Source organism: Leptodactylus fuscus, chromosome 1 (genome assembly GCF_031893055.1).
Source record: "Leptodactylus fuscus isolate aLepFus1 chromosome 1, aLepFus1.hap2, whole genome shotgun sequence".
Classification (NCBI taxonomy): domain Eukaryota; kingdom Metazoa; phylum Chordata; class Amphibia; order Anura; family Leptodactylidae; genus Leptodactylus; species Leptodactylus fuscus.
In genome coordinates this window covers 323,526,034-323,551,440 of record NC_134265.1, presented here as the reverse complement: position 1 = coordinate 323,551,440, position 25,407 = coordinate 323,526,034, and the positions used below count along the sequence as shown (strand labels likewise).

At 43.9% G+C, this 25,407-nt stretch overlaps 1 protein-coding gene across 1 annotated transcript in view; it reads left to right on the top strand.

The window, feature by feature from the left end:
- STK32B (serine/threonine kinase 32B) overlaps positions 1–25,407 on the top strand; it is a 182,542-nt gene that overhangs the window by 148,721 nt on the left and 8,414 nt on the right. Inside the window, exons 10-11 of the mRNA XM_075260817.1 lie at positions 11,225–11,356; positions 17,894–17,958. Of these exons, the coding sequence (XP_075116918.1) occupies positions 11,225–11,356; positions 17,894–17,958 (197 nt within the window). The remainder of the gene's footprint in view (positions 1–11,224; positions 11,357–17,893; positions 17,959–25,407) is intronic.

Genomic DNA, 25,407 nt, shown 5'->3' with positions numbered 1-25,407 from the left:
GCCAGGAAATTCACTGCAAGCCCAAGACACCAAAACAAAGAAAGAGAGAAAATTGAGCATAATAAGGAAAGCTGCTTGCTGCTTATGACTAACATCCCATCACAAATACACAAACAGCTAGTCATAAGTATATGGAAATAGAAGGGCTCTCCTTACAGTCATTGTAGTCTGTGCAGACTCAACTATGTGCAGGGAAAACTGTGTGAGAACCTGCAGAGGCTGTGAAGAGAGACCTGCACCCCCCTACTCTGTTTTGTATTGAGCCTCTCGTTTTATAAGATGGTCCTTACCTAGTAACAGAGAGTGAATAGCAAATAAGCAAGAAGGGGGACACCTACTGGCAAGAACTTTAGAGAGGTTTTTCAGGCAGAAAACAGCAACATTTGTAAAGTTCATTACATTTTGGTCTATTAAATGAGACTAAGTTCTCTGACCCTTTCATGGGTTAAGACAATTGCCTTTTCATTGATTTCATTTTGTACCATTTTATAGCATCTCCCTGTGAGTTGATAGACCATTGTGTGCTTGGCTTGGAATACAAGGAATACTGTATTTCAATTTGCCTTCCACTTTTCTTGGAGAAATATTTGCGTCTCTCCAGTAGTCAGATGAGACCCATAAATGATCTGTAGTACTCTGTATATTCTATTTGTGTAGAATAGGATTTAATCATACTCACCTACAGAAATCTGCCAATGTGTCTTATGCAAGCCAATTGACTATGTTAGACACGCTGCCAATGAAATGTCATGTTTACCAAGATAAGAGGAACATTATGGCCGTGAATATTTAATACACTACATAACATCTGAGACATATGAAATGAGCAGACATTTTGGCAGGGGACTTGTGTTGGCTAACTCTCTGCTCTTCATGATTGCGTGCCAGCTGTAGTCTCTGACAGCAAAACCGCAGGTTGTACGGGGAAGAATATCCCAGAAAGTCATTAGTAGGTATTTTGTAGAATTGTTAATCCTCTACACTTCACTTCCCTCTTGCTGGCTGACTGCACCTGACTGTGGAATTAAAATGTCTCAAACGTTCTAATTAGAATATTCCTCCACAAAAAATGTATTAGATCTATTTTTTATTATATTTATTCTGCATAGAGGTTAGGAATATAGAATGCAAGTGCCAATGTATGAATATCATGGCCAGGCTGGGAATTGGCATCGTATCGGGAGAGTCAAGATCAAATCCAGTACGATTGATAATTCTGATAGATATAGATTGGGGCCTCCTCGCTCTTTACTTCACAAAGCTAGCCTGCTCCCTCCCCCCTCTCACACAATACAGCCAAACTAACAAAGTGAAGCTGCATACCCTTCCTCCCCATGTGTACGTGTTCCATGAGGCGACCTGAGGCGATAACTCATGGAATAAACTCAAGGGAGGCATTTTTTAAAATCTGCTGCTACTTATTCTGTTCTTGCAATAGGTAACAGCTGATAATGTTTATATACTGTGTGGGGGGCATAAAAAGGGTCATATACTGTGGGGGGAGGCCGTAAAAAGGGGTCATCTACTATGTTGGGGGCCATAAGAAAGGGGTCATATATTGTGGTGGGCCATAAAAGAGGTCATATACTGTGTGTGGAGCCATAAGAAAGGAGTCAAATACTGTGGGGGGTCATAAAAAAAACAGGATCACATACTGTGGGGGCAAAAACAGGGAGTCATATTCCGTGTTGTGGGCTAAAAAAAAAAGGGGTCATATACCGTGTGGTAGGCCAGAAAACGTGTGCAGAGACAGTGTCACAACCTGAAGACTTGTATAAAAATTGTGTGTTTTTCTGGTGGGGTTTGGATTCGGTGTCTTCTGGTGGTTTCCTTACCATTAGGCCATCTGTTTGGGCATTGAGTATCAGCCTTCCGAATTTACTTGAGGGTTTTTTGGATCGAACCTCAGGTGTTGGTCGTTGTCATTATCCTATGGGCCGATTCTGGGGCCTTTATTAGGAGGAGGGCTGGCTTCACTAGTTGCTGGTTTTCGTTGTTACCAATTGGAATTTGTGGCTCTGGGAGGAGGATTGTTTTGTCAAATTACAACTGACTAGGAAGTGGTGTGAGTGTTGCCTTATGTGTGAGTCTGGTTTGTCCCTCCACACGTCTACTCTGCCCTGCCCTTCAGTTCTGTTTGCTTGGCACTATCTGGTTATTTGTGAGGTTTGGGTTCCAGTTTGTTTTGCCCCATTCCTGTGTTAACCCTTTCCTCACCTCTCCACTGTCCCTCTCCTCATTCTCTTGTTGCGTATTGTGTTGTGCTGTGTGTCTGTTGTCCAGCACATCCCATCCTGTTTGTTGTCTGCAGCTGCACCTTGGTTTCTGCAGGGGTGACCACCTTAGTCCCTAACTCTCTTGTAGCTCTCGCCCTATCTGTCGGCTAGGCCTTCATGTTAGAGAGCCAGGAGTTGTCGGGGCCAAGGCTAGCTTGGGAACAGCTGATTGCCACCCGCAGGCAGGGCCTAGCTAGCCACCGTAGTGTCAGGGATAGTCTCCTTCCCCTGTTTCCTTAGCAGTGCAGTCTGCAGTCCAGATTCTGGGTCTGGGCATTGACACAAATGTAACAGACAGAAAAAGGGGCTATTGTGTGGTGGGCTCAAAAAAGGGTTGTATATGGTGTGGGGGCCAAAAAATGGTGGTGTTGTATTATGTGGGGCCATAATACAACATATGAAGAGAAGTACCTTTCTATAGATCGCCTCAGGCAGCAGAAAGGCTGGGTTCACCTCTGTTCCTCCTCATCTATTTACTCTGTAGCTAGACATAAACGTAGTTGGTCGGCCAGAATGTAATCAAATGGGGTTTTTCACTAGTGAATCGGTGTCTCTCTTGCCAAGGTATCACCATTTTGATCAATATGCAATTGAGCTATTAGGAGCAATCACAGGGTTTCCACCTACCACTTTGGAGCAATGACAACGCCTTCATTGCTCCAACAACCATTTACATATTGAGAAAAGCAGGGATATCTCAGCAACAGAGACAGCGATTCACAAGGGGAATATACTAACCTATCTCTCTACAAGGCTTGGTCTATCTGCTGGATTCTTATCACAGATTGCGTATAGTTTTTCCATTGCACCCTTCCATCAATGGTTCCCTTGGCAGCTGCCCACTCTGCCTGCCCCTCTTCCCACTAATAATGCCATTTTTTTTTTTTGCCCTTTATCAGAATTTCAGTTTCCTATTTTTTCCATATTTCCTGGTCATCTAGTGATATTTAAGATATGTATCCTCTTAGAATGTCACAGTCATGACATCTTTGTTATGGGATCATGTAAACTTCCACGTTTTCTATTATAATGCCAAAACCTGATGACGTGATCACAAGAGTGAAAATGTAACTTATCGTAGATGTCAGCATGACAAGCTAGAGGTTATACATATTGCACTGCTACATTTTAATAGAAAATGTCACCCTGTCAGCTTACACAGCTCTATGGGAGGAACCCTTACAAGTCAGAAGGAGAAATCCAACAGTTCAAGAAGAATTCATGGTATAAAATGTAACGCTATAGTTAAAGGGAATTTCTGGGTTCTGGATATTGATGACCTTTTCTTACAATCAGATTGGTGGGGGTTCAACTCACCACTGATCAGTCCTTTGATGGGTCTGTGACATTCATGTAATCATTAGAGATGAGCGAGTAGTGTTTGATCGAGTAGGTGTTCGATCGAATACTACAGTATTCGAGATACTCGTAGTATAGATACTCTATAGCATTCTGCCAATCAACGCTGGTTCTTCTCTTACCTTTAGAAGTCTTCTCCGTGCAGCGTCCCCGCGACGTCTTCTGGCTGGAATTCACTCTGCCTAGGCATCCGGCCTAGGCAGAGCCGACTGCGCATGCGCGGGCATGCCCTCGCATGCGCAGTCGGCTCTGCTCAGGCGTCGGGCCGGGCAGAGCCGACCGCGCATGTGCAGTCGGCTCTGCCTAGGCCCCCATGCCTAGGCAGAGTGAATTCCAGCCGGAAGACGCCGCGGGGGCACTGCGCCGGGAGAAGACTTCAAGGGGAGTCTAGCCCGACCGTCACTCGTGGACTTGGTAAGTATAATTTTATCGAATTTTGCATACCCCTGAAACAAGCATTTCCCCCCATAGACTATAATGGGGTTTGAAATCCGTTCGAACAGCCGAACAGTGTGCGGCTGTTCAAATCGGATTTCGAACCTCAGACATTTTAGTGTTCGCTCATCTCTAGTAATCATGGCTGCCTCAGTTCATCATCTTTGTACCATAGTTCCATTGGTGCAAAGTATTCAAGTAAGTGGGATGAAGCTGCAAATCTTTGCACCATCTCTACTAAGTAAACAAGCTGAAGTAAGATGCAAACTCTGATTGGTCAAGAGTCACTAGTCTCATATTGGATGAAAATCCTAAGGATAGGCCACCAATGTGATGATACTGGAAAAGCATTTAAAGGATGGATCCATATTCATGAACCCTTGAGCCATGCCCATGGTGAGCTCCATGCTGGAGAACAACTCCCATCTGTAAGCCAATGGCTGGTCAGGTAATGGAGGGGGTGTACATCTAGCCCAGACTACTCAGGCAGGTGAGACGAGAAAACTCCAATAAATGCTCAGTATTGGGTTGCATTTTTAGGAATGACAGGTAAGTTTGGTAGTGGGACCTGTCATTCCACCCCCCTCCAGTCCAGTCCACACTTTGGGGATGTTCCGGCAGTGACTCCAATGCAGAGAGTCTCCTCGTCAAGGAGGTTTAAGAAGCCAGCTCCAGCAGCAACACTTTGGCAGAGCTTGGCTGGAGAACCAACAGAGAGGTCATATTTTTGGGAGCTGTGTCCTGAATGATTCTACTGGCTTTTGATTTCTGTTCTTCTAGGTGAGGTAACCTATTCTATGTTTAGTTAGAGGCTAGCCGGGCAGGTATTTATTTTTCTATTGTTTCCTTTTGTTGCTGCACTACCTTTTTGAGTGAAAATAAACTCTACCTTTGTTTTGAACTAAAGAAACTGGACTTGTGTGTCTATGCCACCCCACCTAGCAACCCAAGACCCTGACACATCCCATATACTGTCAGTGACTGACTGCTTTACCCCAAGTGTGAGAAGGAGTGTTATCGGAGGTCCTTTCTCCAAACCGCGGTCAGTGTGTATAATCAACACCAGGCTAAGCGAAGATCACTCCGCACAGAGAACGAAATGATCCTGAGTCTTTCTTTTTCTTTTACTTGCTATGACTCCTAGTATCCCTTCTGTTTGAACTTTTGCAGATGATTTTTCTTCCACACTGTTCTGTGAGCTGCTGTTGGCAATCTTCCCCCTACAAAGTGATGTAAGCTGCCAGTGGTGTAACTAGACTAGCGGGGCCCATGGCGAACTTTGATCCTGACCAACCGACCTCCCCCGCATTCCTGCACGCACTATTATGTCCCATAGTGGTCCTTGCACACAGTATTATGCCCCATAGTGGTCTAAGCACAGTATTATTACCCCAAAGTGGTCACTGCACACAGTATTATGTCCCTTACTGGCCCCTGCACACAGTATTATGTCCCATAGTTGCACCTGCACACAGTATTATTCCCCCATAGTGGTCCCTGCACACAGTATTATTCCCCCATAGTGGTCCCTGCACACATTATTATTGCCCCATATCCTTCCACTGTCAGAAGGGCAGGCCTTACAGCCTAGCATCTTCGGTGACATTAATCTTGGCTACTGAAGAGTAATGTTGGGGGGCATTCCTCACGGCTCAGTTGTGGCTGTAAGGCCTATATTGGTGCTGTTAATTTCGGCGCATATCGGCTGAATTAAGCGCACTGTCAGCTTTCTAGCGGTATGTAATACCGCCTGTGTCAGAGGATGTGAAAAGTCCTCTTCAAGATTAAAAAATCAAACACCATTACCAAGAAGAGGCTCCAATGTCCTGCCCTTTCGAAGAACTTAACAGTAGTAAGGAGTTATTAAAAACAATTCCAAATAATTCACGTGTAAAGAATACTAAAAACTGGCCAGTCTTCTGATAAATCGAGAAAAAGTCTCCTCTCATTTACGTGATAATTAAAAGTAATTGATATAATGGGAAATTCAGAAACCCTTTAGAGTCACGCATAGATAATTCTGCACAGAGACCAAAGGGGCAGCAATAAATATTCTGTAATGAGACATTTTCATTACAATAGTATTAGTACGTTGTCTAAGACCGGGATGTTCAGGACTCCGCACTGGGCATAATTGTCTTTCAGTGGGCATATCCATAATAGCTCATTTATATGTGTACAAGAGACTATTAGATGATGGAGGTTAAATCCTTTAAGAATGTGGAATGATCATTTTGTTCTTGCAGAAATGTGGTTTTGGCTTTTTCTTTTTTTTTTTTACATTGTATGATTTGCTTTAAGGAATATCTTAAAGGGGTTGTGCAGGATAAAATTACATTTTTTAATTAGCCCGGGGAGGAGAAAAAAAAAACATTCTCACCTGTCCCCACTGCTCCGTTGTCAGGAAAGTCATCACCACATGTGACCAGAGGTGTAACTTGAGGGGGTGCAGAGGGAGCAGTTGCACTGGGGCCCACAAGCCTTAGGGGGCCCATAAGCACTGGCATCAGTATTGAGATTGCAGCTTCCATCTGGCACATAAGCTAAGGAGACCCACAGGTTACCCCGACCACACTAAAATGGATTAGCACCCGTAACCATCATGATCAAGAATTCGCTGTAGAGATGAGGTAGGAGGCAAAAGATAAAAGATTGCAGCGGAGCCGACAAGACTTTAGTTACACCACTGCATGTGACCATTGAGGCTGGATATTTAGAATGTATATTGACAAATACTTTATGTGAAAACACAATATAATAATAATACATTTTATTTATATAGTGCCAACATATTCCGCAGCGCTGTACAATTAGTAGGGTTCAAATACAGACAGAAAGATACATTACAAAGAAAGTCATTTCACACAATGGGACTGAGGGCCCTGCTCGCAAGAGCTTACAATCTATGAGGTAGAGGGGGGTGACACAAGAGGTAGCAGGGCGATATTGCTTATAATGTGGTCAGACACTTTTGTAACAGAGGTGACTGTCATTACACAAACATAAAACTTTATGAGCCGTCAGTAGTCGTGTCCTTTAACATGTGGATGGAGCTCGGACCTATAAAGTTAGCATGAGATGACATCATATCATGTGGGGTAATGTGGGAGTGGAGACAGAGGAGGGTTAAATTTTGGGGATTCTAATTATAGTATGGAAGGGTTTACATTAGAAATTGTGATAGGTCTTTCTGAAAAGATGTGTCTTTAGTTTGCATTTGAAACTGTAGAAATTGGGAGTTAATCTGATTGTCCGGGGTAGAGCATTCCAGAGAAGTGGTGCAGCTCGGGAGAAGTCTTGAATACGAGCGTGGGAAGTTCTGATAATAGAGGATATAAGTTTTAGGTCATTGAATGAACGGAGAGCACGGGTTGGTCGGTAGACAGAGATGAGGGAGGAAATGTATGGAGGTGCGGCATTATGGAGAGTCTTGTGGATGAGGGGGATAACTTTATATTTTATTCTATAATGAATAGGCAGCCAATGTAGTGACTGGCACAGACCCGGGGCATCGCTGTAGCGTCTAGCCTGATAGATGAGCCTGGACTCTGCATTCAGAATAGATTGTAGAGGGGAGAGTTTAGTGAGGGGAAGACCGATTAGTAAGGAGTTAGAGTAGTCAAGGCGAGAATGAATCAGAGAGACAATAAGTGTCTTTAGTGTATCTCTGGTAAGGAAAGGGCGTATTCTGGAGATGTTTTTGAGGTGGAGGTGACATGAACGTGTGAGTGATTCAACATGAGGGGTGAAGGAAAGGTCTGAGTCAAACATAACCCCAAGGCAGCGGGCATGTTGCCTAGGAGTTATAGTAAGGCCTGAGACTACAATGGATATATCAGGGACAGATCTATTAGATGGTGGAAACAGTAGTAGTTCAGTCTTGGAGAGATTTAATAATATAACAATATAACTTTTTATACATAAAAATTACTGAATAAATTTGAATATTCCCTTTATCATTACCAGCCCCTTATTGTTCTCTTTACGATTGCCCTAGCTTCCATTCATTACTATATCTACCAGACGCATTTCCATCCTTTTATTGCTTCCACTTTCGTATTGCTTTTCATTTTCACTAAAAATAAAGACAAGCTTAAGGCACGTCGATGTTTTCTGGCGGCCATACAAGACAGATCCACAAAAATTTGGAAAGAAATGGGATTGTAATATGAATGTAATACATTTCTTTTTCCTTTCGGCAAGGACAGTCAGTTCTATAGAATGCAGGAGAGAACAGAATGAGAATGAGATGTTCTTTACAGAAAGGATTTATATTCCTATTTCTGATTTATTACGTTTTTGGTTTTTATTTTATGTATAAAATGTAAAAAAAAAAAAACATGTAAGCTTACTCACAATGTTCAGACCAATAAAATATTTTTCAACCATAAAGACAAGTATCTACAGTGATTTAGGTAATATTTTAGTATTTTGTTGATGCAGTTCTCTTACATGTAATTAACTCCTTAAAGGGGTTGTCCAGATATTTTTTTTTATACTCATGGCCTATCCTTTTTTGGTTTATCCTTTTTCTATTAGTTTAGATTAGTTTTGTTTTTAGTTTTTTTTTAAACATAATTTTTATATACTGTCATTTCTTGTGAAAAGATAAGATAATCCTTTAATAGTCCCACAGTGGAGAAATTTCAGTATGTTACAGCAGCATAGTAATACAGGTACAGGATAATACACAGTAATATATTACAGACATAGACACACATATGCCGTGAAGAGAAGCTATACTAGGAGTCCATAGCAGCTAAGGAACGGAAGAGAGAAGGAAGACTTCATAATCATAATTATTTAGTTTTCTATGCGGAGAGATCTTCGCTTGGTCTGATGTAGATTATACAGCCTGATTGCGGTTGGAAGGAAGGACTTGCGATAGCGCTCCTTCTCACACTTGGGGTGAAGCAGACACACTTACAGTGCTGCCAAGTCCCATCAGGGTCTCATACATGGGGTGGGATTTGTTCTCCCGCATGGAGGTCACCACGGACTGTATCCTTCTGTCACCCACCACCTGTACTGGGTTCAGGGGGCTCCCCAGGACAGAGCTGGCCCTTCTGATCAGCCTGTCGTCTATTTCTGTCCCTGGTTGATATACTAATCCCCCAGCAGGCCACACTAAAAAAGATGGTTGAAGCAACCACAGAGTTGAAAAAGGTCCTAAGAAGTGGCCCCTGGACTCCAAAGGCCCTCAGCCTCCTGAGCAGGTAGAACCTGCTGTGGTCCTTTCTGTGCAGCGCCTCCAGGTGATCAGCCCAGTCTAGTTTATTATTGAGGAGCACACCCAGGTACTTATAGATCTTGAATATCTCAATGCATGCCCCTTGGATCTCCACCGAGGTCGGAGCACTTCTCCATTTACTAAAGTCCACCACCATCTCCTTGGTCTTCCCAGCATTAATCCTGAACTGGTTCTGCTGGCACCATTCAACAAAATCCTGGTTTAAGTCTCTGTATTCCCTATTGTCACCATCAGTGATGAGGCCTACTATAGCAGAGTCATCAGAGTACTTCTGTAAGTAACAGCTGGATGAGTTGTGCCTAAAGTCAGCAGTGTACAGTGTGAAGAGAAATGGGGCAAGAACTGTACCTTGTGGTGCCCCGTACTACAGATCACAGTGTCAGACACACAGTCCTGGGCTCTCACATACTTAGGGCGGTTTGTCAGGTAGTCTAGGATCCAGTTGGACAGGTGATGGTCCACACCACCAAGGTTCAGCTTCTCCCTCAGTAGCCCTGGCTGAATGGTGTTGAACGCACTGGAGAAATCAAAGAACATTATCCTCACAGTGTTCCTGGGTTTCTCCAGGTGAGAGAGAGCTCTGTGAAGAAAGTGGATGATGGCGTCATCTGCCCCAATGCCCGGCTGATAGGCAAACTGGAGGGGGTCCAGAGCGGAGCTCACTAGGGGGCGTAGGTGTGTCAGGACCTTCATCAGGTGAGATGTCAGGGCTACAGGTTGGTAGTCATTGTAGCCCATCGGGTTGGGTTTCTTTGGTACTGGTACCACACCAGATTTTGACATTGTTGGATTTCAGTGAGCACATGTAAGGCAGAGTTAGTAATTTGTTCCTTCATTGGGACCCCCCTCCATATTTTCCTTGGCCTATCTTATGTATATTAACTGACTGTGTAGTAGATTAATATTATAAACCCATAAGAATGACCTTCCCTGGTTATCTGTGTATTAAAGCATAATGGATATTTTCTCCTTTACTAAATGGCATTGGAAAAAGCTATTAATTCCATCATCCCGGAGTCATTAAGTATCATTATGTCTAATGTACGAAAGTCAAAATCCATTTTTCAGCACAAATTTTATTTTAATTATAATTAGTAATATTACAGAAAATTAAAGAACAATATGTGAGTATATCTAATTTTAGAAAGAGTATGCATCTCTGCAAGTTATAAGAAGGAAGGCTGACTCTAGGTTCACACTAGGTTCACACTCCATCATTCGGGATTGCCAGGGGGCTGGACCGCTAAAACAGCGGTTACACACGCACAGTCATGGACCACACTGACTCTTCCGTGCAGGACTTTTCTCTCCGCCAATTTTTGGTGGTTTTCTCCAATGGAGACTCTGTGCAGATGAGAACCAAGGCTGAGCTACCAAAATACCATGTGCACCATCTTAGGCCAGTTTTGGAAATTGCAGCAAGTTGAATATACCTATGGAAATCCCAGCAGTTTCCCTATAGGTATAATGGAAGCAAAAGGTCCGCAGAGGAAACTTCTGTGGACTTTCTGTGTGAAAAGCGCTGCTGTTTTCTCAGACTGCTTTTTTCCTATGGGGCCTTAGCTATGAAGAGGTTTTTTGGGATTGTATATTGATGACCCAACCAATCTAGTATTAATGACCATTCTAAGGATAGGTCATGAATATCTTAACCTCAGAAAACCGCCTTACAATTTCATGCAGACCAGCCTTCGCTGTTTATGTAGTGATGGTTTGTCCACCATTCAATAACTTTTATTTTTTTTATATGTTAATAGGGTAAAAACTTTGTACTGATTAATTTCCTGCCACATTCCATAAAATGGGTTATATAATAAAGGAGAATTACAATATGTAGTTGGGAAGGGGATCTGAACAAAAGCCATTATCACCTATGTTAACCATATACTTTTATACATGACAGAAAGGAAGACTGAACTGTGACCCAACATTTGAGTTAGAAGAGATGATCCTGGAATCTAAACCTCTCCATAAGAAGAAGAAGAGACTGGCCAAGTACAAGTCTAGGGAAGCATCCAAAGAAAGTTGTCCACTGGTAAGTCTGGGCTATTGGAAAAAGTGTTTGTAGTTTCCATATAGCTGTGTTAATGACTAGAGATGAGCGAACAGTGAAATATTTGAGATTCGATGTTCGTTTTGAATAGCCCCTCAATATTCAACTATTCAAATGAATATTGAACCCCATTATAGTCTATGGGGAAAAATGCTTCGTTTCAGGGGATCCCACCATTCGACTCAGGAGAGTCACCAAGTCCACTATGACACCCCAGGAAATGATGCCAACACCCTGGAATGCAACTGGGACAGCAGGGGAAGCATGTCTGGGGGCATCCAACATGCCCAAGTACCTGTATTACGCCACTATCTTGTTGGGATCCCTGTCAACTTGCGATATGCGGGAGCTGACTTTTTTTTCCATAGAAATGCATTGACCAGCGTTGATTGGCCGAATGCCATACAGAGTACAGCATTCGGCCAATCAACACTGGTTCTGCCGGAGGAGGCAGAGTCTAAGATCGGTCCACAGCAGTCTCCATTGTGGTCCGATCTCAGATGTAGCAGTGTTGAGTGCACTGGTGTAGCAGAGCTGGCCGTGTGCTGAGTTCTGCTACACCCAAGATGTAGCAGAGCTGAGTGTGCGCTGAAAAATAATTAAAAAAATAAAAAAATAAAAATTCAAATCGCCCCCTTTCCCTAGATTGGAAATAAAAATGAATAAAAAAAACAAAAACATGAACATATTGTATGAAAAGGGTAGACATTCCTCAAATTGGTATGACTAAAAAGTACATCTGACACCACAAAAAAAAGACCCCTTATGCATCCTTATATAAAAAGATACGTGTATTAGAATATGGCGACTTCCCAAATTTATTTTTTATTTTTTGCAAAGTTTTGGATTTTTTTTTTAAAGAGTTAAAATATTAAATAAAAACCTATGTCAATTTGGTGTACCTGGAATAGTAGTGACCCATAGAATACAGGTGACATATCATTTTGGTTGCACAGTGAACGCCGTAAAATCAAAGTCTATAAAAATCGCACAGATGCACTTTTCCTCCAATTCCACACAATTCAGATTTTTTTCCCAGCTTCCCAGTACATCATATTGAGTATTACCATTATCAAGTACAATTTGTCTGACAAACATTAAAGAGGACCTTTCACCACTTTTGGGCACATGCAGTGTTATATACTGCCGGAAAGCTGACAGTGCGCTGAGTTCAGCGCACTGTCGGCTTTCCCGATCCGTGCCCGGTGTAAAGAGCTTACGGTGCCGGTACCGTAGTGCTCTATGGTCAGAAGGGTGTTTCTGACCATTAGCTAGGAACGTCCTTCTGCCTCGCGGCGCCTATCGCGCTGTACTGTGGAGGAACGCTGCGGGGGAACTGCGGGGAGGAACGCCCCCTCCCTCTCCTGATAATACTCGTCTATGGACGAGCGCTGTGAGCAGAGGGAGGGGGCGTTCCTCCCCGCTCCACAGCACAGCGCGATTGGCGCCACGAGGCAGAAGGACGTTCCTGGCTAATGGTCAGAAACGCACTTCTGACCATAGAGCACTACGGTACCGGCACCGTAAGCTCTTTACACCGGGCACGGATCGGGTCAGCTTTCCGGCAGTATATAACACTGCATGTGCCCAAAAGTGGTGAAAGGTCCTCTTTAAGCCCTCATATGGTTCTGTGAACAAAGTCATGGGGATTGGAAGGCAGTGGGTCAAAAATGACAATTGAAAAATGTCACCAGCGGGCGGGAATGGGTTAAAGGGGTAAAAGTGGATGGTGACAGTAAACTTCTCTATAACTTCTATTGATCAGAGAAGGTTCCCTTTTCTCTTGAGATGGAAATAAGAGGGATGAGAGAGGTGTTGTCTTCTATGCAAACATTTAAAGGGCTTGTGCCGTTACAGACATTTATCTCCTATCCTATGAACAAGAGATAAGTGTCAGATCACTGGGGGTCTGATCATTGCAATCTCCAACATCCCCATGTAAGTGAATGGAGTGGCTTTCACATAAGCACACTGTCTTCATTGACATGGAGGATACAGGGGAATGTTCAGTCTACCGATATGATCGCTGTGGGTGAACCTTGGTGGTGCATTATTATTATGGATATGTCCAGAGTATGTGACCAGCAGAGTCCTGGCGCTTGTTCTCATTGATGGATTGTTCTGCATTTGTGCCGTTGCTGGGTACAGCATGTGCTCGGGTTTCTATGGTAAATAGCATCAATGTTTTATACATGGGCTCTATTTTCGGAATGACGTGTTTCTGCCTAATATGAAATAGAACATATTTCTGCTGCAGGTGGAATCTACTGTGCACAATATAATATCGTAATATTAATTAGGTAATTACTGCCGGGGCCTATTAGTCATCTCATAGTTTAGATAAAAGATGAAGCAATGTCAGATGTACTTAAGACTGGTGGCGATGTCGTAATCTACGCAGCACCAGGGGCTGTATACAATCTGTCCATACCGATGAATGTGATCCGCTCCTCGGGCTCATGGTTGTTCACTTTATATGAGAGCTATTTTCTGCATCATTTCCACGGTGTTGCCCATAGCAGGGAATTTTCAGTTTGGATTTGGGGGAAATGAGGCACTCTCGGTCGTACACCGGATCCTTATTTCATTCCATCTGTATCCCTTTTACCTTCAGTTTATTGTTGGTGTTGGTTTATTCATTTAGTAAACTAAGTATAATTTTAATACAGTTCCCCCCCCCCAAAAAAAAAAAAAAAAAATATATATAAAACCAGCAGGAGGACCTGGCTTCGCACGGGTATATTACATTTTTTGTTTGTGTAGAGGCTCCATAAGAATTTTCCAGTTTTGCACTGGTGTATTTTGTATGTGGTTTGTGTGTATGTCCATAAGCGTCGTGTGATTATGTGTATCTCATTTTGGATATCAGTGAAAAACCTGTGATCAATTGTTATGGATACCTGGAGTAAAGCTGTGTGAATGTGACCTTGTGTAACAATGTTATCTACAGCGCCCGGCTGCTTTAAAACTGACATACAGCAGTTAAGAAAAATGGCTGAGTTGCTATGGAAATCTGAAGAAAAACTCTAATGTGTGGTACTCTGTGCAGAGCCGTCTATCTAATCCTCCAGCGTATGGTACTGTGTGCTGAGGCACATATCTAATCCTATAGTTTGTGGTACTGTGTGCAGAGACATGTATCTAATCCTCTCCCATGTAGTACTGTGTGTAAATGCATGTATCTAATCCTCTGGTGTGTGGAACTGTGTGCAGATGCATGTATCTAATCCTCTCCCATGTAGTACTGTGTGTAAACGCACGTATCTAATCCTCTGGCGTGTGGAACTGTCTGAAAACGTGTGTATCTAATCCTCTGGCGAGTTGTACTGTGAGGCATGTATCTAATCCTGCCCCGTGTGGTACTGTGTGCAGACGCAGGTATCTAATCCTCCCCTATGTGGTATTGTGTGCAGTGGCGCATATCTAATCCTCAGGCATGTGGTATTGTGTGAAGAGGTGCTTATCTAATCCTCTGGTGTGTGGAACTGTGTGCAGAGGCACGTATCTAATCCTCCTCCATGTGGTATTGTGTGCTGTGGCGTGTATCTAATCCTCCAGTGTGTGGTATTGTGTGAAAACACATGTATCCAATCCTCTGGCATGTGGTAATGTGTGCAGACGTGCGTATCTAATCCTCTGGTGTGTGGAAATGTGTGCAGACGCGCATATCATCCTATGGGATGTGCTACTGTGTGCAGATGTGCGTATCTAATCCTCTGGTGTGTGGAACTGTTGCAGATGCACATACCCAATCCTCTGGCATGTGGTACTGTGTGAAGACGCATGTATCCAATTCCCTGGCGTGTGGTACTGTGTGCAGACAAGCGCATGTAATCCTCCGGCGTGTGAAACTGTGTGCAGACGCGCTTATCTAATCCTCCCCCGTGTGGTACTGTGTGCTGAGACGCATACCTAATTCTCTGGTGTGTGGTACTGTGTGCAGAGGCATGTATCTAATCCTCCAAAGTGTGTTACTGTCTGCAGATGCACGTATCTAATCCTCCCTGTGTGGTATTATGTGAAGAGGTGCATATCTATTCCTACGGCATGTGGAACTGTGTGTAGATGTACGTAGCTAATCCTACGTCATGTGGTACTGTGTGCAGAAGCGCGTATCTAATCCTCTGGCATGTGGTACTGTGTGCAGACATGCATATCTAATCCTCTGCTGTATGGAACTGTGTGCAGATGTGCGTATCCAATCCTCTGGTGTGTGGTACTGTGTGCAGATGCACATATCTAATCCTCCCCCCCTGTGGTACTGTGTGTAGACAAATGTATCTAATTCTCTGGTGGTGGTACAATGTGAAGACATACGTATCTAATCTATGGGTGAGTGCCCCTCCTGCTTTTTCTTCTATTTCGCTTATTTTCAAATTATACTATTTGGATCTTGAGCACCCCCAGACTTAATAACTCAAATTGGTCGTCTCCTCGTGTATATATTTATTCATCTTGGATTTGATCTGCATAAGTGTGTAATCAGCAGTGCCATCCTTATTTTTCTGTTTTATTTTAGACGTGTGTATCTAATCCTATGGCGTGTAGAACTGTATGCAGACACGCGTATCTAATTCTCTGGCGTGTATAACTGTGTGCTGATGTGCGTATCTAGTCCTACGGCATGTGGTACTGTGTGCAGATGTGCATATCTAATCCTCCGGTGTGTGGTACTGTGTGCAGATGCGCGTAATCCAATCCTTTGGCATGTGGAACTGTGTGCAGAAGCACGTATTTAATCCTCTGGTGTGTGGGACTGTGTGTAGTCGCGTGTATCTAATCCTCCGGTGTGTGATACTGTGTGCTGATCTGTATATCTAATCCTCTGATGCGTGTATCTCAGTTTGGATATAAGTGTTGTATTGTGCATGTGGAGTGACCATGTGTATTGCAGTTGGAATAAGAGTGAAAGACTTGCAGGTTTGTATTGGCTAAGGGGGGGGGGGCATTGTGTTCGGAATGCTGTATCTCAGCAACGGTACGTAGTTGGAGTCTCGTCTTAAACCTTCCCAGATACCTGAAGTATCTCTGTACCAAATTTGGTGAAGATCGGTCCAGTTGTTTGGTTGCGCATAGAGAACAGACAGATAGACAGACAGACAAGAATTCATTTTTATAATATAGAGAGATTACATCTAAATTATAGGTATTATACAGAGGTTATAGGGGTTTACTGTGACTTATATATTGATGGATCGGATAGGTCATCAATATCTAATCAGTGGTGTCAGGGACCCCTGACAGATGAGCTGGTTGCAGTTTTCAGTTGAGTGCTACAGCCTCTTCACTGAATACCAAGCACATTGTTGTACATTGCAGAAAGCTGTGCTTGATATTGCAGTCCAGCCTCATTCACTTGAATAGGACTGAGTTGCTGCTGTATCATTGACCAACGAATATAACGTCATTGGCACAAGGAAGAGACTGCAGCAGTTTTGAGCACTGCAGCTTTTTCAGACAAATCATCTGTCGGGGTCCCAGGTGTTGGGGGCCTATACCAAGAACAAATATTGTTCCGCTCTCAGAGCCATATTAGGTCTTAATGTTTGCAGACAAATTTTTCTTCATGATGCCGCCATTATTTATTCTGCACAATGTAGTGGGAAGCTGGAAAAAATTCAGAATGGGATGGATTTGAAGAAAAAGTGCATTTGTGCGACTTTCTTACAGGCTTCGTTTTTATGGTGTTCACTCTGCAGCCAAAATGACATGTCACCTGTATTCTATGTTTTGGTACTGGATAACAATGAAATTTATCTAACATATGGCGGTATCCCAATTTTACATGCATCTGATAAACTTGATATTGGGATATATGTACTAATCCCAAATCATTGGGGGGGTCGGACACATTATAATTGAGGGCTTACCTGGAGGAGAGGACGTCATCTTTATACTCTCTCTGGGGAATACTTACCTTAGTGACAACACCTTACCTACCTTTAGTCGATAGTTTGGATGTCTTTACAATATTACTTCCAAGTTGGAGGATTTTAACCAAATTATTAAAAGTTACGTTTTATATATACTTTATTATTTGACTGGAAGGATACCGTATTCTATAGGATACACAGTAGACATTGTGTAAGAAATACAAAAAGTTAAAGTGTAGCTTCATCTTTCATTATCATGTTCAAAATTCTGTGCAACTCAGTTTCCTAATGTATCTTTATAGAGTTTAGAGCTAATACAGAGTTCTAAATTCCCAGCAGAGAAATAGATTTAAAAGATAACATGCTAACTACCTGCTGCCATCACTAGGGGGAGTGTATGAGCTTAATGCATACAGCGTTTTTATAGAGGTCACTGTATAATCAGTATGCACTATGCTCTTATGCTCCCTCTAGTGGTGACTGCAGGTAGCCATTACGTGATTTTTTTGGAACTCTGTATCAGAAAAATAGATATTATAGAGAAACAGCACATTTTAATCAGTGTATATTTTGTGAATTATGGAGTGCAGGCAAGAGCCAAGTTGCATGTTGGTGTTAAAGCCAATCTGTCATTCTCTTCTTTCAGAACGGACATCTGCAGCAATGTTTGGACACCGTGAGAAAAGAATTTATCATATTCAACAGGGAGAAGTGAGTACATTCATCAAATGCACCTACATGTTGTACAAGGCAAATTGCTCTTGAAGCATTGGAGGTTATTTCTTAGCCGTTACTGGAAATGATTAATGATTGTGACAACAGGTGCCAAAGGCCTTTGCCGGCAGACTGTGCGCGGCGTCCTGGTGTGAATCCGTGTATTGATTACCGCACGCTCTTGTCTGAAATGCCGTAATATTCCACTTTCTTGCTCTTGAAATCCCAATTAGTGGGAAGATGTGAATGCAAATGCTCATAAATTGTTGTGCTCGGAATAATACTTAAACTATACAGGATATACGCACATTTATACTATGACAATATAATCTATACCGGGAAGGAAAGGCAGGATGACAGTGTACTTAACCATTTATGTGTCTGGGATGAGCCAGGTTTGTTACAAATTTTCCAAAATTTCAGATTTGTTGGAGCTCAACATTTTTGGGGTCATCACCCACTAGCTACCACCCTATTCATAAGTGGAAGCCCAAGAAAGGTGAGTAATCAAAACAAACGGTTTTACTCACCTCTCCTGGGCTATGTCACGGTGCTTGATGTGGGTCCCCATCCTCTTTGGGCCTCTTCCAGCCTCCTGAATGACATCAGCAGCCCTGGAGGATTGCTGTGGTCTGTGATTGGACATCAGTGGTTATATGGGGGCACCAAAATCATTATACTTGTGTCTAATCATCATGATGTTGGCACAGCTCAGGTCACTGCTGAGGCCTAATAACAGGGCTCAGTGCTCCCCCGGGGCTGCTGAGATTCAGGAGGCCAGAAGAGGACTGAAGAGAATAGATGATTATGAAGATAATCTGTTTTCCCTTAGTCCCAACAGCGGCACAATACAGGGTATTTCTGCCCCTGCGTACTGGTAGGACAGGTGGAATTTTTAATTAACCATATTAACATAATTGCAATAGCTACAGCCCTATAAGAAGGCACAGGGACCTCCCCTCCACGTGTAAATACAAGAGTAATAACAAGTACAATGATTTTAACAACCATAACAGTAACATATAGGGAGGGAGCCTTGTGCCGCTGTTGGGACTAAGGGAAAACAGATTATCTTCATAATAAGATAATCATCCATTCCCTGTCGTCCCACCAGTGGCACAATGCGGGGAGATAGCAAGCAATCCCCCTTCGGGAGGGACACTCACTCCACTGAGGCTAACACAGTCCGCCCAAAGGCAGTGACTTCTGTGGGGCGAGAGAGCACTCCGTAGTGCTTGATGAATGTAGACTCCGATGACCAGGAGGCTGCGGCACAAATCTGGTCGAGCGGCAACGCTTTCTTCTCCGCCCAGGAGGTAGAGATCGACCTTGTGGAGTGCGCTGAGAGGAAAGCAGGGGATGGTAACCCCTGCGCTGAAAAAGCCAACTTGATTGTTTCTTTCACCCACCGGGATATGGATGGTTTTGAGGCTTTGAGACCCTTATGTTGACCAATAAAGTTGATCAGAAGATTTTCAGATCTTCTAAATCCATTAGTACGTCTCAGATATATCTTGAGACATCTGACCAAATCCAATGTCTGTAACCTGAATTCCTCTGGGGAGGAAGGAGAGGGATGAAAAACAGGCAATTAAATCAGTTGCTCAATATTTGAGAGTGAAGGCACTTTAGGTCGGAATCCTGGTAAAAACCAGAGCTGGACTCTATCCGCAAAGAACAGAATATATGGGTCTTCAGAGGAAAGTGCCTGTAACTCCCCTACCCTTTTAGCAGATGTAATCACCAGAAGGAATACCATTTTGTAGGTAAGGAATTTTAAATCTGCTTCCTCTAGAGGCTCAAATGGTGAAGCACAAAGTGCCATTAGGACCGTACTGAGGTCCCACTGGTGGACAGGAGCAGCGACTGCTGGTCTCAACCTAGTTGCCCCTTTTATAAAGGTGCTCACTAAGGATTCTTGAGACAAACAAGGCCCCAGATAGGTGGACAAAGCGGCTACATGAGTCTTGAGGGTGGAGACAGAGAGCCCTTTGTCGAGTCCTTCCTGAAGAAAATCCAGGATCGCCACTAATGGAGGATTGGAGAAGTCCACATCCTGTTCCCGGCACCAGGAATTGAACATGTTACCGATTCTGCGGTAATTCTTGTTGGTAGATTCTGTATGGGAACAAGTAAGAATCCAGGCTGTCAGGTTGAGTCTCCTCAGATCCTGGCAGCTCAGTCTGGGAGGTGGGGAAGCCTCCAGTATGTGCCTTGACTCATCCTTATGAGTTCGGCAAACCAAGTCCTTTTTGGCCAGAATGGGATTATGGCAATTCCCGAGACTTGGTTCTGTCTGAACTTCATCAATACCCTGCATATGATGGGAATTGGAGGGAAGATGTAGACGAGCCGGAACATCCATGGGATGGACAGGGCATCCACTGCCAAGGGATTATCCTCCTGGTACAATGAGCAGAAGGTTTCCACCTTGGCGTTGAGTCAGGTTGCCATAAGATCGACCTCCAGGAGACCCCATTTTTGGATGATCTGTTGAAATACACCTGGATGGAGAGACCATTCTCCTGATACGGTAATACCCCGACTCAAGTGATCCGCTACTATGTTCAGGGAGCCCTTGATGTGAACAAGTGGGACAGGTTCTTTTCTGCCCACGTAAAAATCAGATTTGCCTCTCTTAGCAGGGCTGGAGACCTGGTACCTCCTTGCTTGTTGATGTAAATCACCACCGTCTTGTTGACTGACCGGACTTTGACCGTTTTTCCTCTGAGGAGAGTGGAGAAGTGGCACAGTGCAAGATACACTGCCCTGAGCTCCTTCAGGCTGGACGTTCCCTCTTTCGGTCTTTTCCAACATCCTTGAATGGTCTTGTCTTCCAATCCCCATCCCCATTGGGATGCATCCATTGTCAACAGGGTCCACGCTGGTGGGAACAAGGACCTTCCATCTTTCAGATGTATCCACCATCTGAGGGAAAGATGGGTACTGGGAGAAAGGAAGATTCTCTTGTGCAGTCCCTGTGGAGACCTGTTCCAGGCGCTCAACACTTCCATCTGGAGGGGACGCAAATGCCATAAAGCCCAAGGGACCGCCCGGGCCGAGGATGACATCAGGCCGAGGACTCTCATGGCGGTGCGGATGGTGACTCACCTGGTCTTGAAGAAATAATGGACGGCAACTTCTATCTGTAGTCTTCTTGGGCTGGTGAGAGAAATCTGCATGTTTATTGAATCCAACATGAAGCCAGGAATGTCCTCTGGGTAGATGGCACTACAGTATTTCTGATTTCTCCCAATTGATGAGCCACCCTAGCTTCTGTAGGAAGGAAATGGCCATCAGAAGACGTTGACGTTGGAGAACTGGGGTAGATTGAGCTCTTATCAACCAGTTGTCCAGACAGGGAATGATAAATAGGCTGTGCATTCTGAGGGCGGTGGCGACAGGTACAACCACCTTGGTGAAGGCATAAGGGGAGGAAGAGATGCCAAATGGGAGTGCAGCAAATTGAAAGTGCTCTCTGTGGCCAGACATCTGTATAGCGATCCTGAGATATCTTCTGTGTGGAGGAAAAATGGAGACGTGGTGGTAAGCGTCCTTTAGATCCAGGGTTATCATGACATCTTTCTGTTGGAGGAAAGATGTTGCGGAGTCTACCTATTCCATCCGGAATGGTCTTCTTCTTATGAATCGGTTGAGGAATCTGAGATCTATTATCATCCTCCAGTCTCCTGAAGGTTTGGGAACCAGGAAGACTGGGGAGTAGACCCCCAACCCCAGCTCTGAATAGGGAACCCTTTCCAGAGCCCCTTTTTTTTATGTACTCCTTGACAGATCTTTCCAAGATGGTCTGTTGAATGGTGAGTAAGGTATGAGTAGATATGAAGCTGTTGTGAGGAGGTTGGATAAATTCTATGGGGTACCCATACTCTACTACCCGCAATACCCAGGGATCTTTTATAAGTTGGTGCCATAAAGTGGAAAAGTGGGAGAGGTGTCCTCCCACTGGAATGTCGGCCACAGAGAGTGGCACACCTTCAAAAATTAGGTCTCCTTTTTGGTTCTTCTTTGGAGAGCCAATGCCCTGCTCCTTTGGAGCGATATCTCGAACGCCTTTGAGGCTTAGATCTAGCCCGCGAGTAGGAGCCTCTACCCCTAGAAGGAGGAGCTTGACTTCCATGGGAAGCCTGTGGCAGAGATCTTCCTTTCCCTTCTGCCAGACCTTCCATTAGGACATCCAGGCCAAAAACCCTGCCAGGTTCAAAGGGAAGCGCACATAAAGCGTGTTTAAAGGCAAGATCAGCCCTCCAGGGCCTGAGCCAGAGGGGTCTTCTGGCTGCTGTTGACTGCGCCATAGCCTTGGAGGCAAGCCTTAGCTCGCTAGAAGCTAGAAGCTTCTCCCATGAAATTGGCCGCCAGACGGATGGATTCCAACGATGTCAGGATGTCATCTCAGGGATCTCCAGTATCAATGTCTCGCTCCAGCTGGGAGAGATAGGCCCACAAGTCGTATGAAACTTCAGCGGACGCAATGGCAATGCCCCCCAAAGGCAGATGCAGAGGCTTCCCCTTCAACATCCAGGTCCCCTCTTGACCGGATGGACCTCAGCAGCCTAGGTGTTTTATCCCAATGGAAAATAGGTCTGCTAGAAACTACAGATTTCACATCAGAAATCATGGAGTCATCCTCGACATGGAGTCTTTCCATGGAGGGAAGGGACAGCGAATGCCTTTCTGTGCGCTGTCTTTTTGAGAGCTCAGCTAGGGAGCTACGGATATCCTTTAGCGAATCCTCCTGGAATTTAAAAAGAGGATGCTTACCAGAATGAAGAAGACTTTCCGTTGCTTCCACTTATAATCTGGATCCATACTCACCATAAACTCCATAACTCAAGCCACGACTTCAAGAGCTGCCAAAAGTGATACCTTTTTTTCCTGCAGGCAGTCAGGAGCATCTTCAAAATAAAGCTGCAGATGAAGATGAAGATGGAGATGGGGGCCCAGACCCTCAGGTAAGTCCCCAGCCTGAGCCCCCCTAAGAGGACACAAGGTCCTCCCCACCTGTCCTAGTCCACACAGGACAGAAAACAACACATGGAGGGGAGGTCCCTGTGCCCTCTTATAGGGCTGTAGCCATTGCAATTATGTTAATTTGGCTGATTACAAATTCTGCCTGTCCTACCAGCACACAGGGGCAGAAATAGCCCATATTGTGTCGCTGGTGGGACGACAGGGAATGGGATGTTCCAAAGGAGCCCAGGAGATGTGAGTAGAAATGTTTGTTATGTTAATTTATCTTCCTTAACCACTTCCGGACCGCCCATAGACTATATACGTCCGGGAAGTGGTTACCTAGTTCTGACAGGACGTACCTGTACGTCCACCAGAACACAGCAGCTGCACGGAGATCGTGTAGCTGCTTTCACTAGGAGCCGGCTGTAACTTCAGCCGGAGCTCCCAGAGAGATGACAGGGCAGATTTATTACCTCCTCTGCCTTCTCCATCGCTGTGTATACAGCGCTCAATGAGCGCTGTATACACAGCTATGGACGCAGCCATAATTCAGCTGCCCTCTGACCCGGCGGACACGTGATCCGCCAGGAGCAGAGTCTTACCAGAGCTGCTGGGTCCTACCGGACCCCAGATCAGCTCAGTAAGCTGTATATACACAACGTGCAGGAGGCTGGATTCCTCCTGTATCTGGGGTTAAATGTACCAGCCCCAGTTATAGGAGAAATCAGCCTCAAGTACAAAAAAATAAGTGATCAGATGTCCCCAAAGGTCTCTTATGACTTTATGGGGACACAATCTGGAAAAAAAATAAAATAAAAATATAATAAAAAAGTTTAAAAAAAAATGTAAATAAAATAATAATAAAAAATAAATAAATAATACGCTAATAAAACGCCGTTATTAAAGGTTAAAGCCCCACCCCCGACGACACCATACAAAATAAAAATTACCGTAACGGAGAGGAAAAACTATATTATAAAGTTTTTCAGTGACACTTTGTGTTATTAAATTTAAAAAAAAAAAAAAAAAAAATTTAAACCAGACACAATTTCCCTCCTATTTTGTTTATGTTTTCCTGGATAAAATAAAAATTAAAACACATTCGAAAATAAAGATAACATAAAAATAAAGCCCTATGTGTCCCCGAAAAAAGACGCAAAAATTAGTTGACTGAGACATACGGGAAAAATGTTACAGCCCTCAAAACCGCACATACAAAATAAACCTAAAATGTGTCTGGTCCTGGACCACAAATTGGCCCGGTACTGAAGTGGTTAAGTCTCTGCTCATTATACTCCGGGGTCTGAATCCCAACACTAAATATGACTTATCAGCAGGGGCAATATGCAGTACGCCATAATGGCGAGCAATCAGTGAGCTATGGAGAGGCCACTATATAACACACTAAAATTGCAAGTCTCACTTAATCCGTGCACCTGCTGAATAGCTCAGCAATGTGATGTGGGATGCATTAGAGATCTCTGGCGGGCTAAAGGTGCATTGGAGGCAGAGAGAGCTGTGGGCAGGAGCGGGAACTTGGTAAGTAAATAGTGGAGTTATCCAGCAGGTAAAAGCCTGTTAAAGAAAAAAAAAAAGTAGCAGGGGGCCAACCATGCCCCATAAGGTTGCGAGCCCCATAAGTAGATGCCTAAACTCACTATGGGGGGCACCTACTGTATGGGGACCTGTAAAGAGGTAAATTATTGGATGGGGATCAATAAAGGGGGCATTTACTGTGTGCAGGCCAGTAACAAAGACAGGAATCTGTATGGGGGCCAATAAGGAGGAAATATGCAGGGTGAAGGTAAGTTAGGGGGACTTTATACTGAATGGAGTCAGTAAAGATGGGCATGTGCTGGCTAGTAAAGGAGGTAGTATACCATATGGGGGCCAGTTAAGGGAGTGCTATACTGTGTGGGGGCCAGTTTTTGCTAGTTACACCCATGCATGCATTGTACTGTATTTGTTGATGATCTGCAGGATGAGCCATCTATAATATTATCTTTGCAGATGGGTCACGTACCTTCATTTTCTGCTGAACATTTTTACACAGCAGACTATGCACTGGAAGTGAAGAATTAATATAGAGATTTCTCGCCTCTCATTTGTCATGATATTATTTGTTTTAAGTCCATGCAAACAAGCTTTTGGCTTCTGCAGCCAGCAGGGCATGGCAGGTCTCCAAATTTTGCTCTCTCTCCATAGGAAAATCCATTGTTATTGTCTGATGCTGTAATTCCAGCAAAAATAAAGATACAAAATTATTCATAATGATTTTCCTCAAGTGTGACTGCTGTCTAAGAAGGTTTTACTGTTGTTATAGAAACATCAAACCCTGAGGGGTTAATGTCAAGTATGTTAATTGGCTCCGAGTCCTACAATCTGTATCCAAAGATATTCAGAGGCGTCAATAGTAATGCAATTGAACCTAGTAAAGTACAGATGTGTCCTTCCTTAGCTTTCCTCCTCAATAAA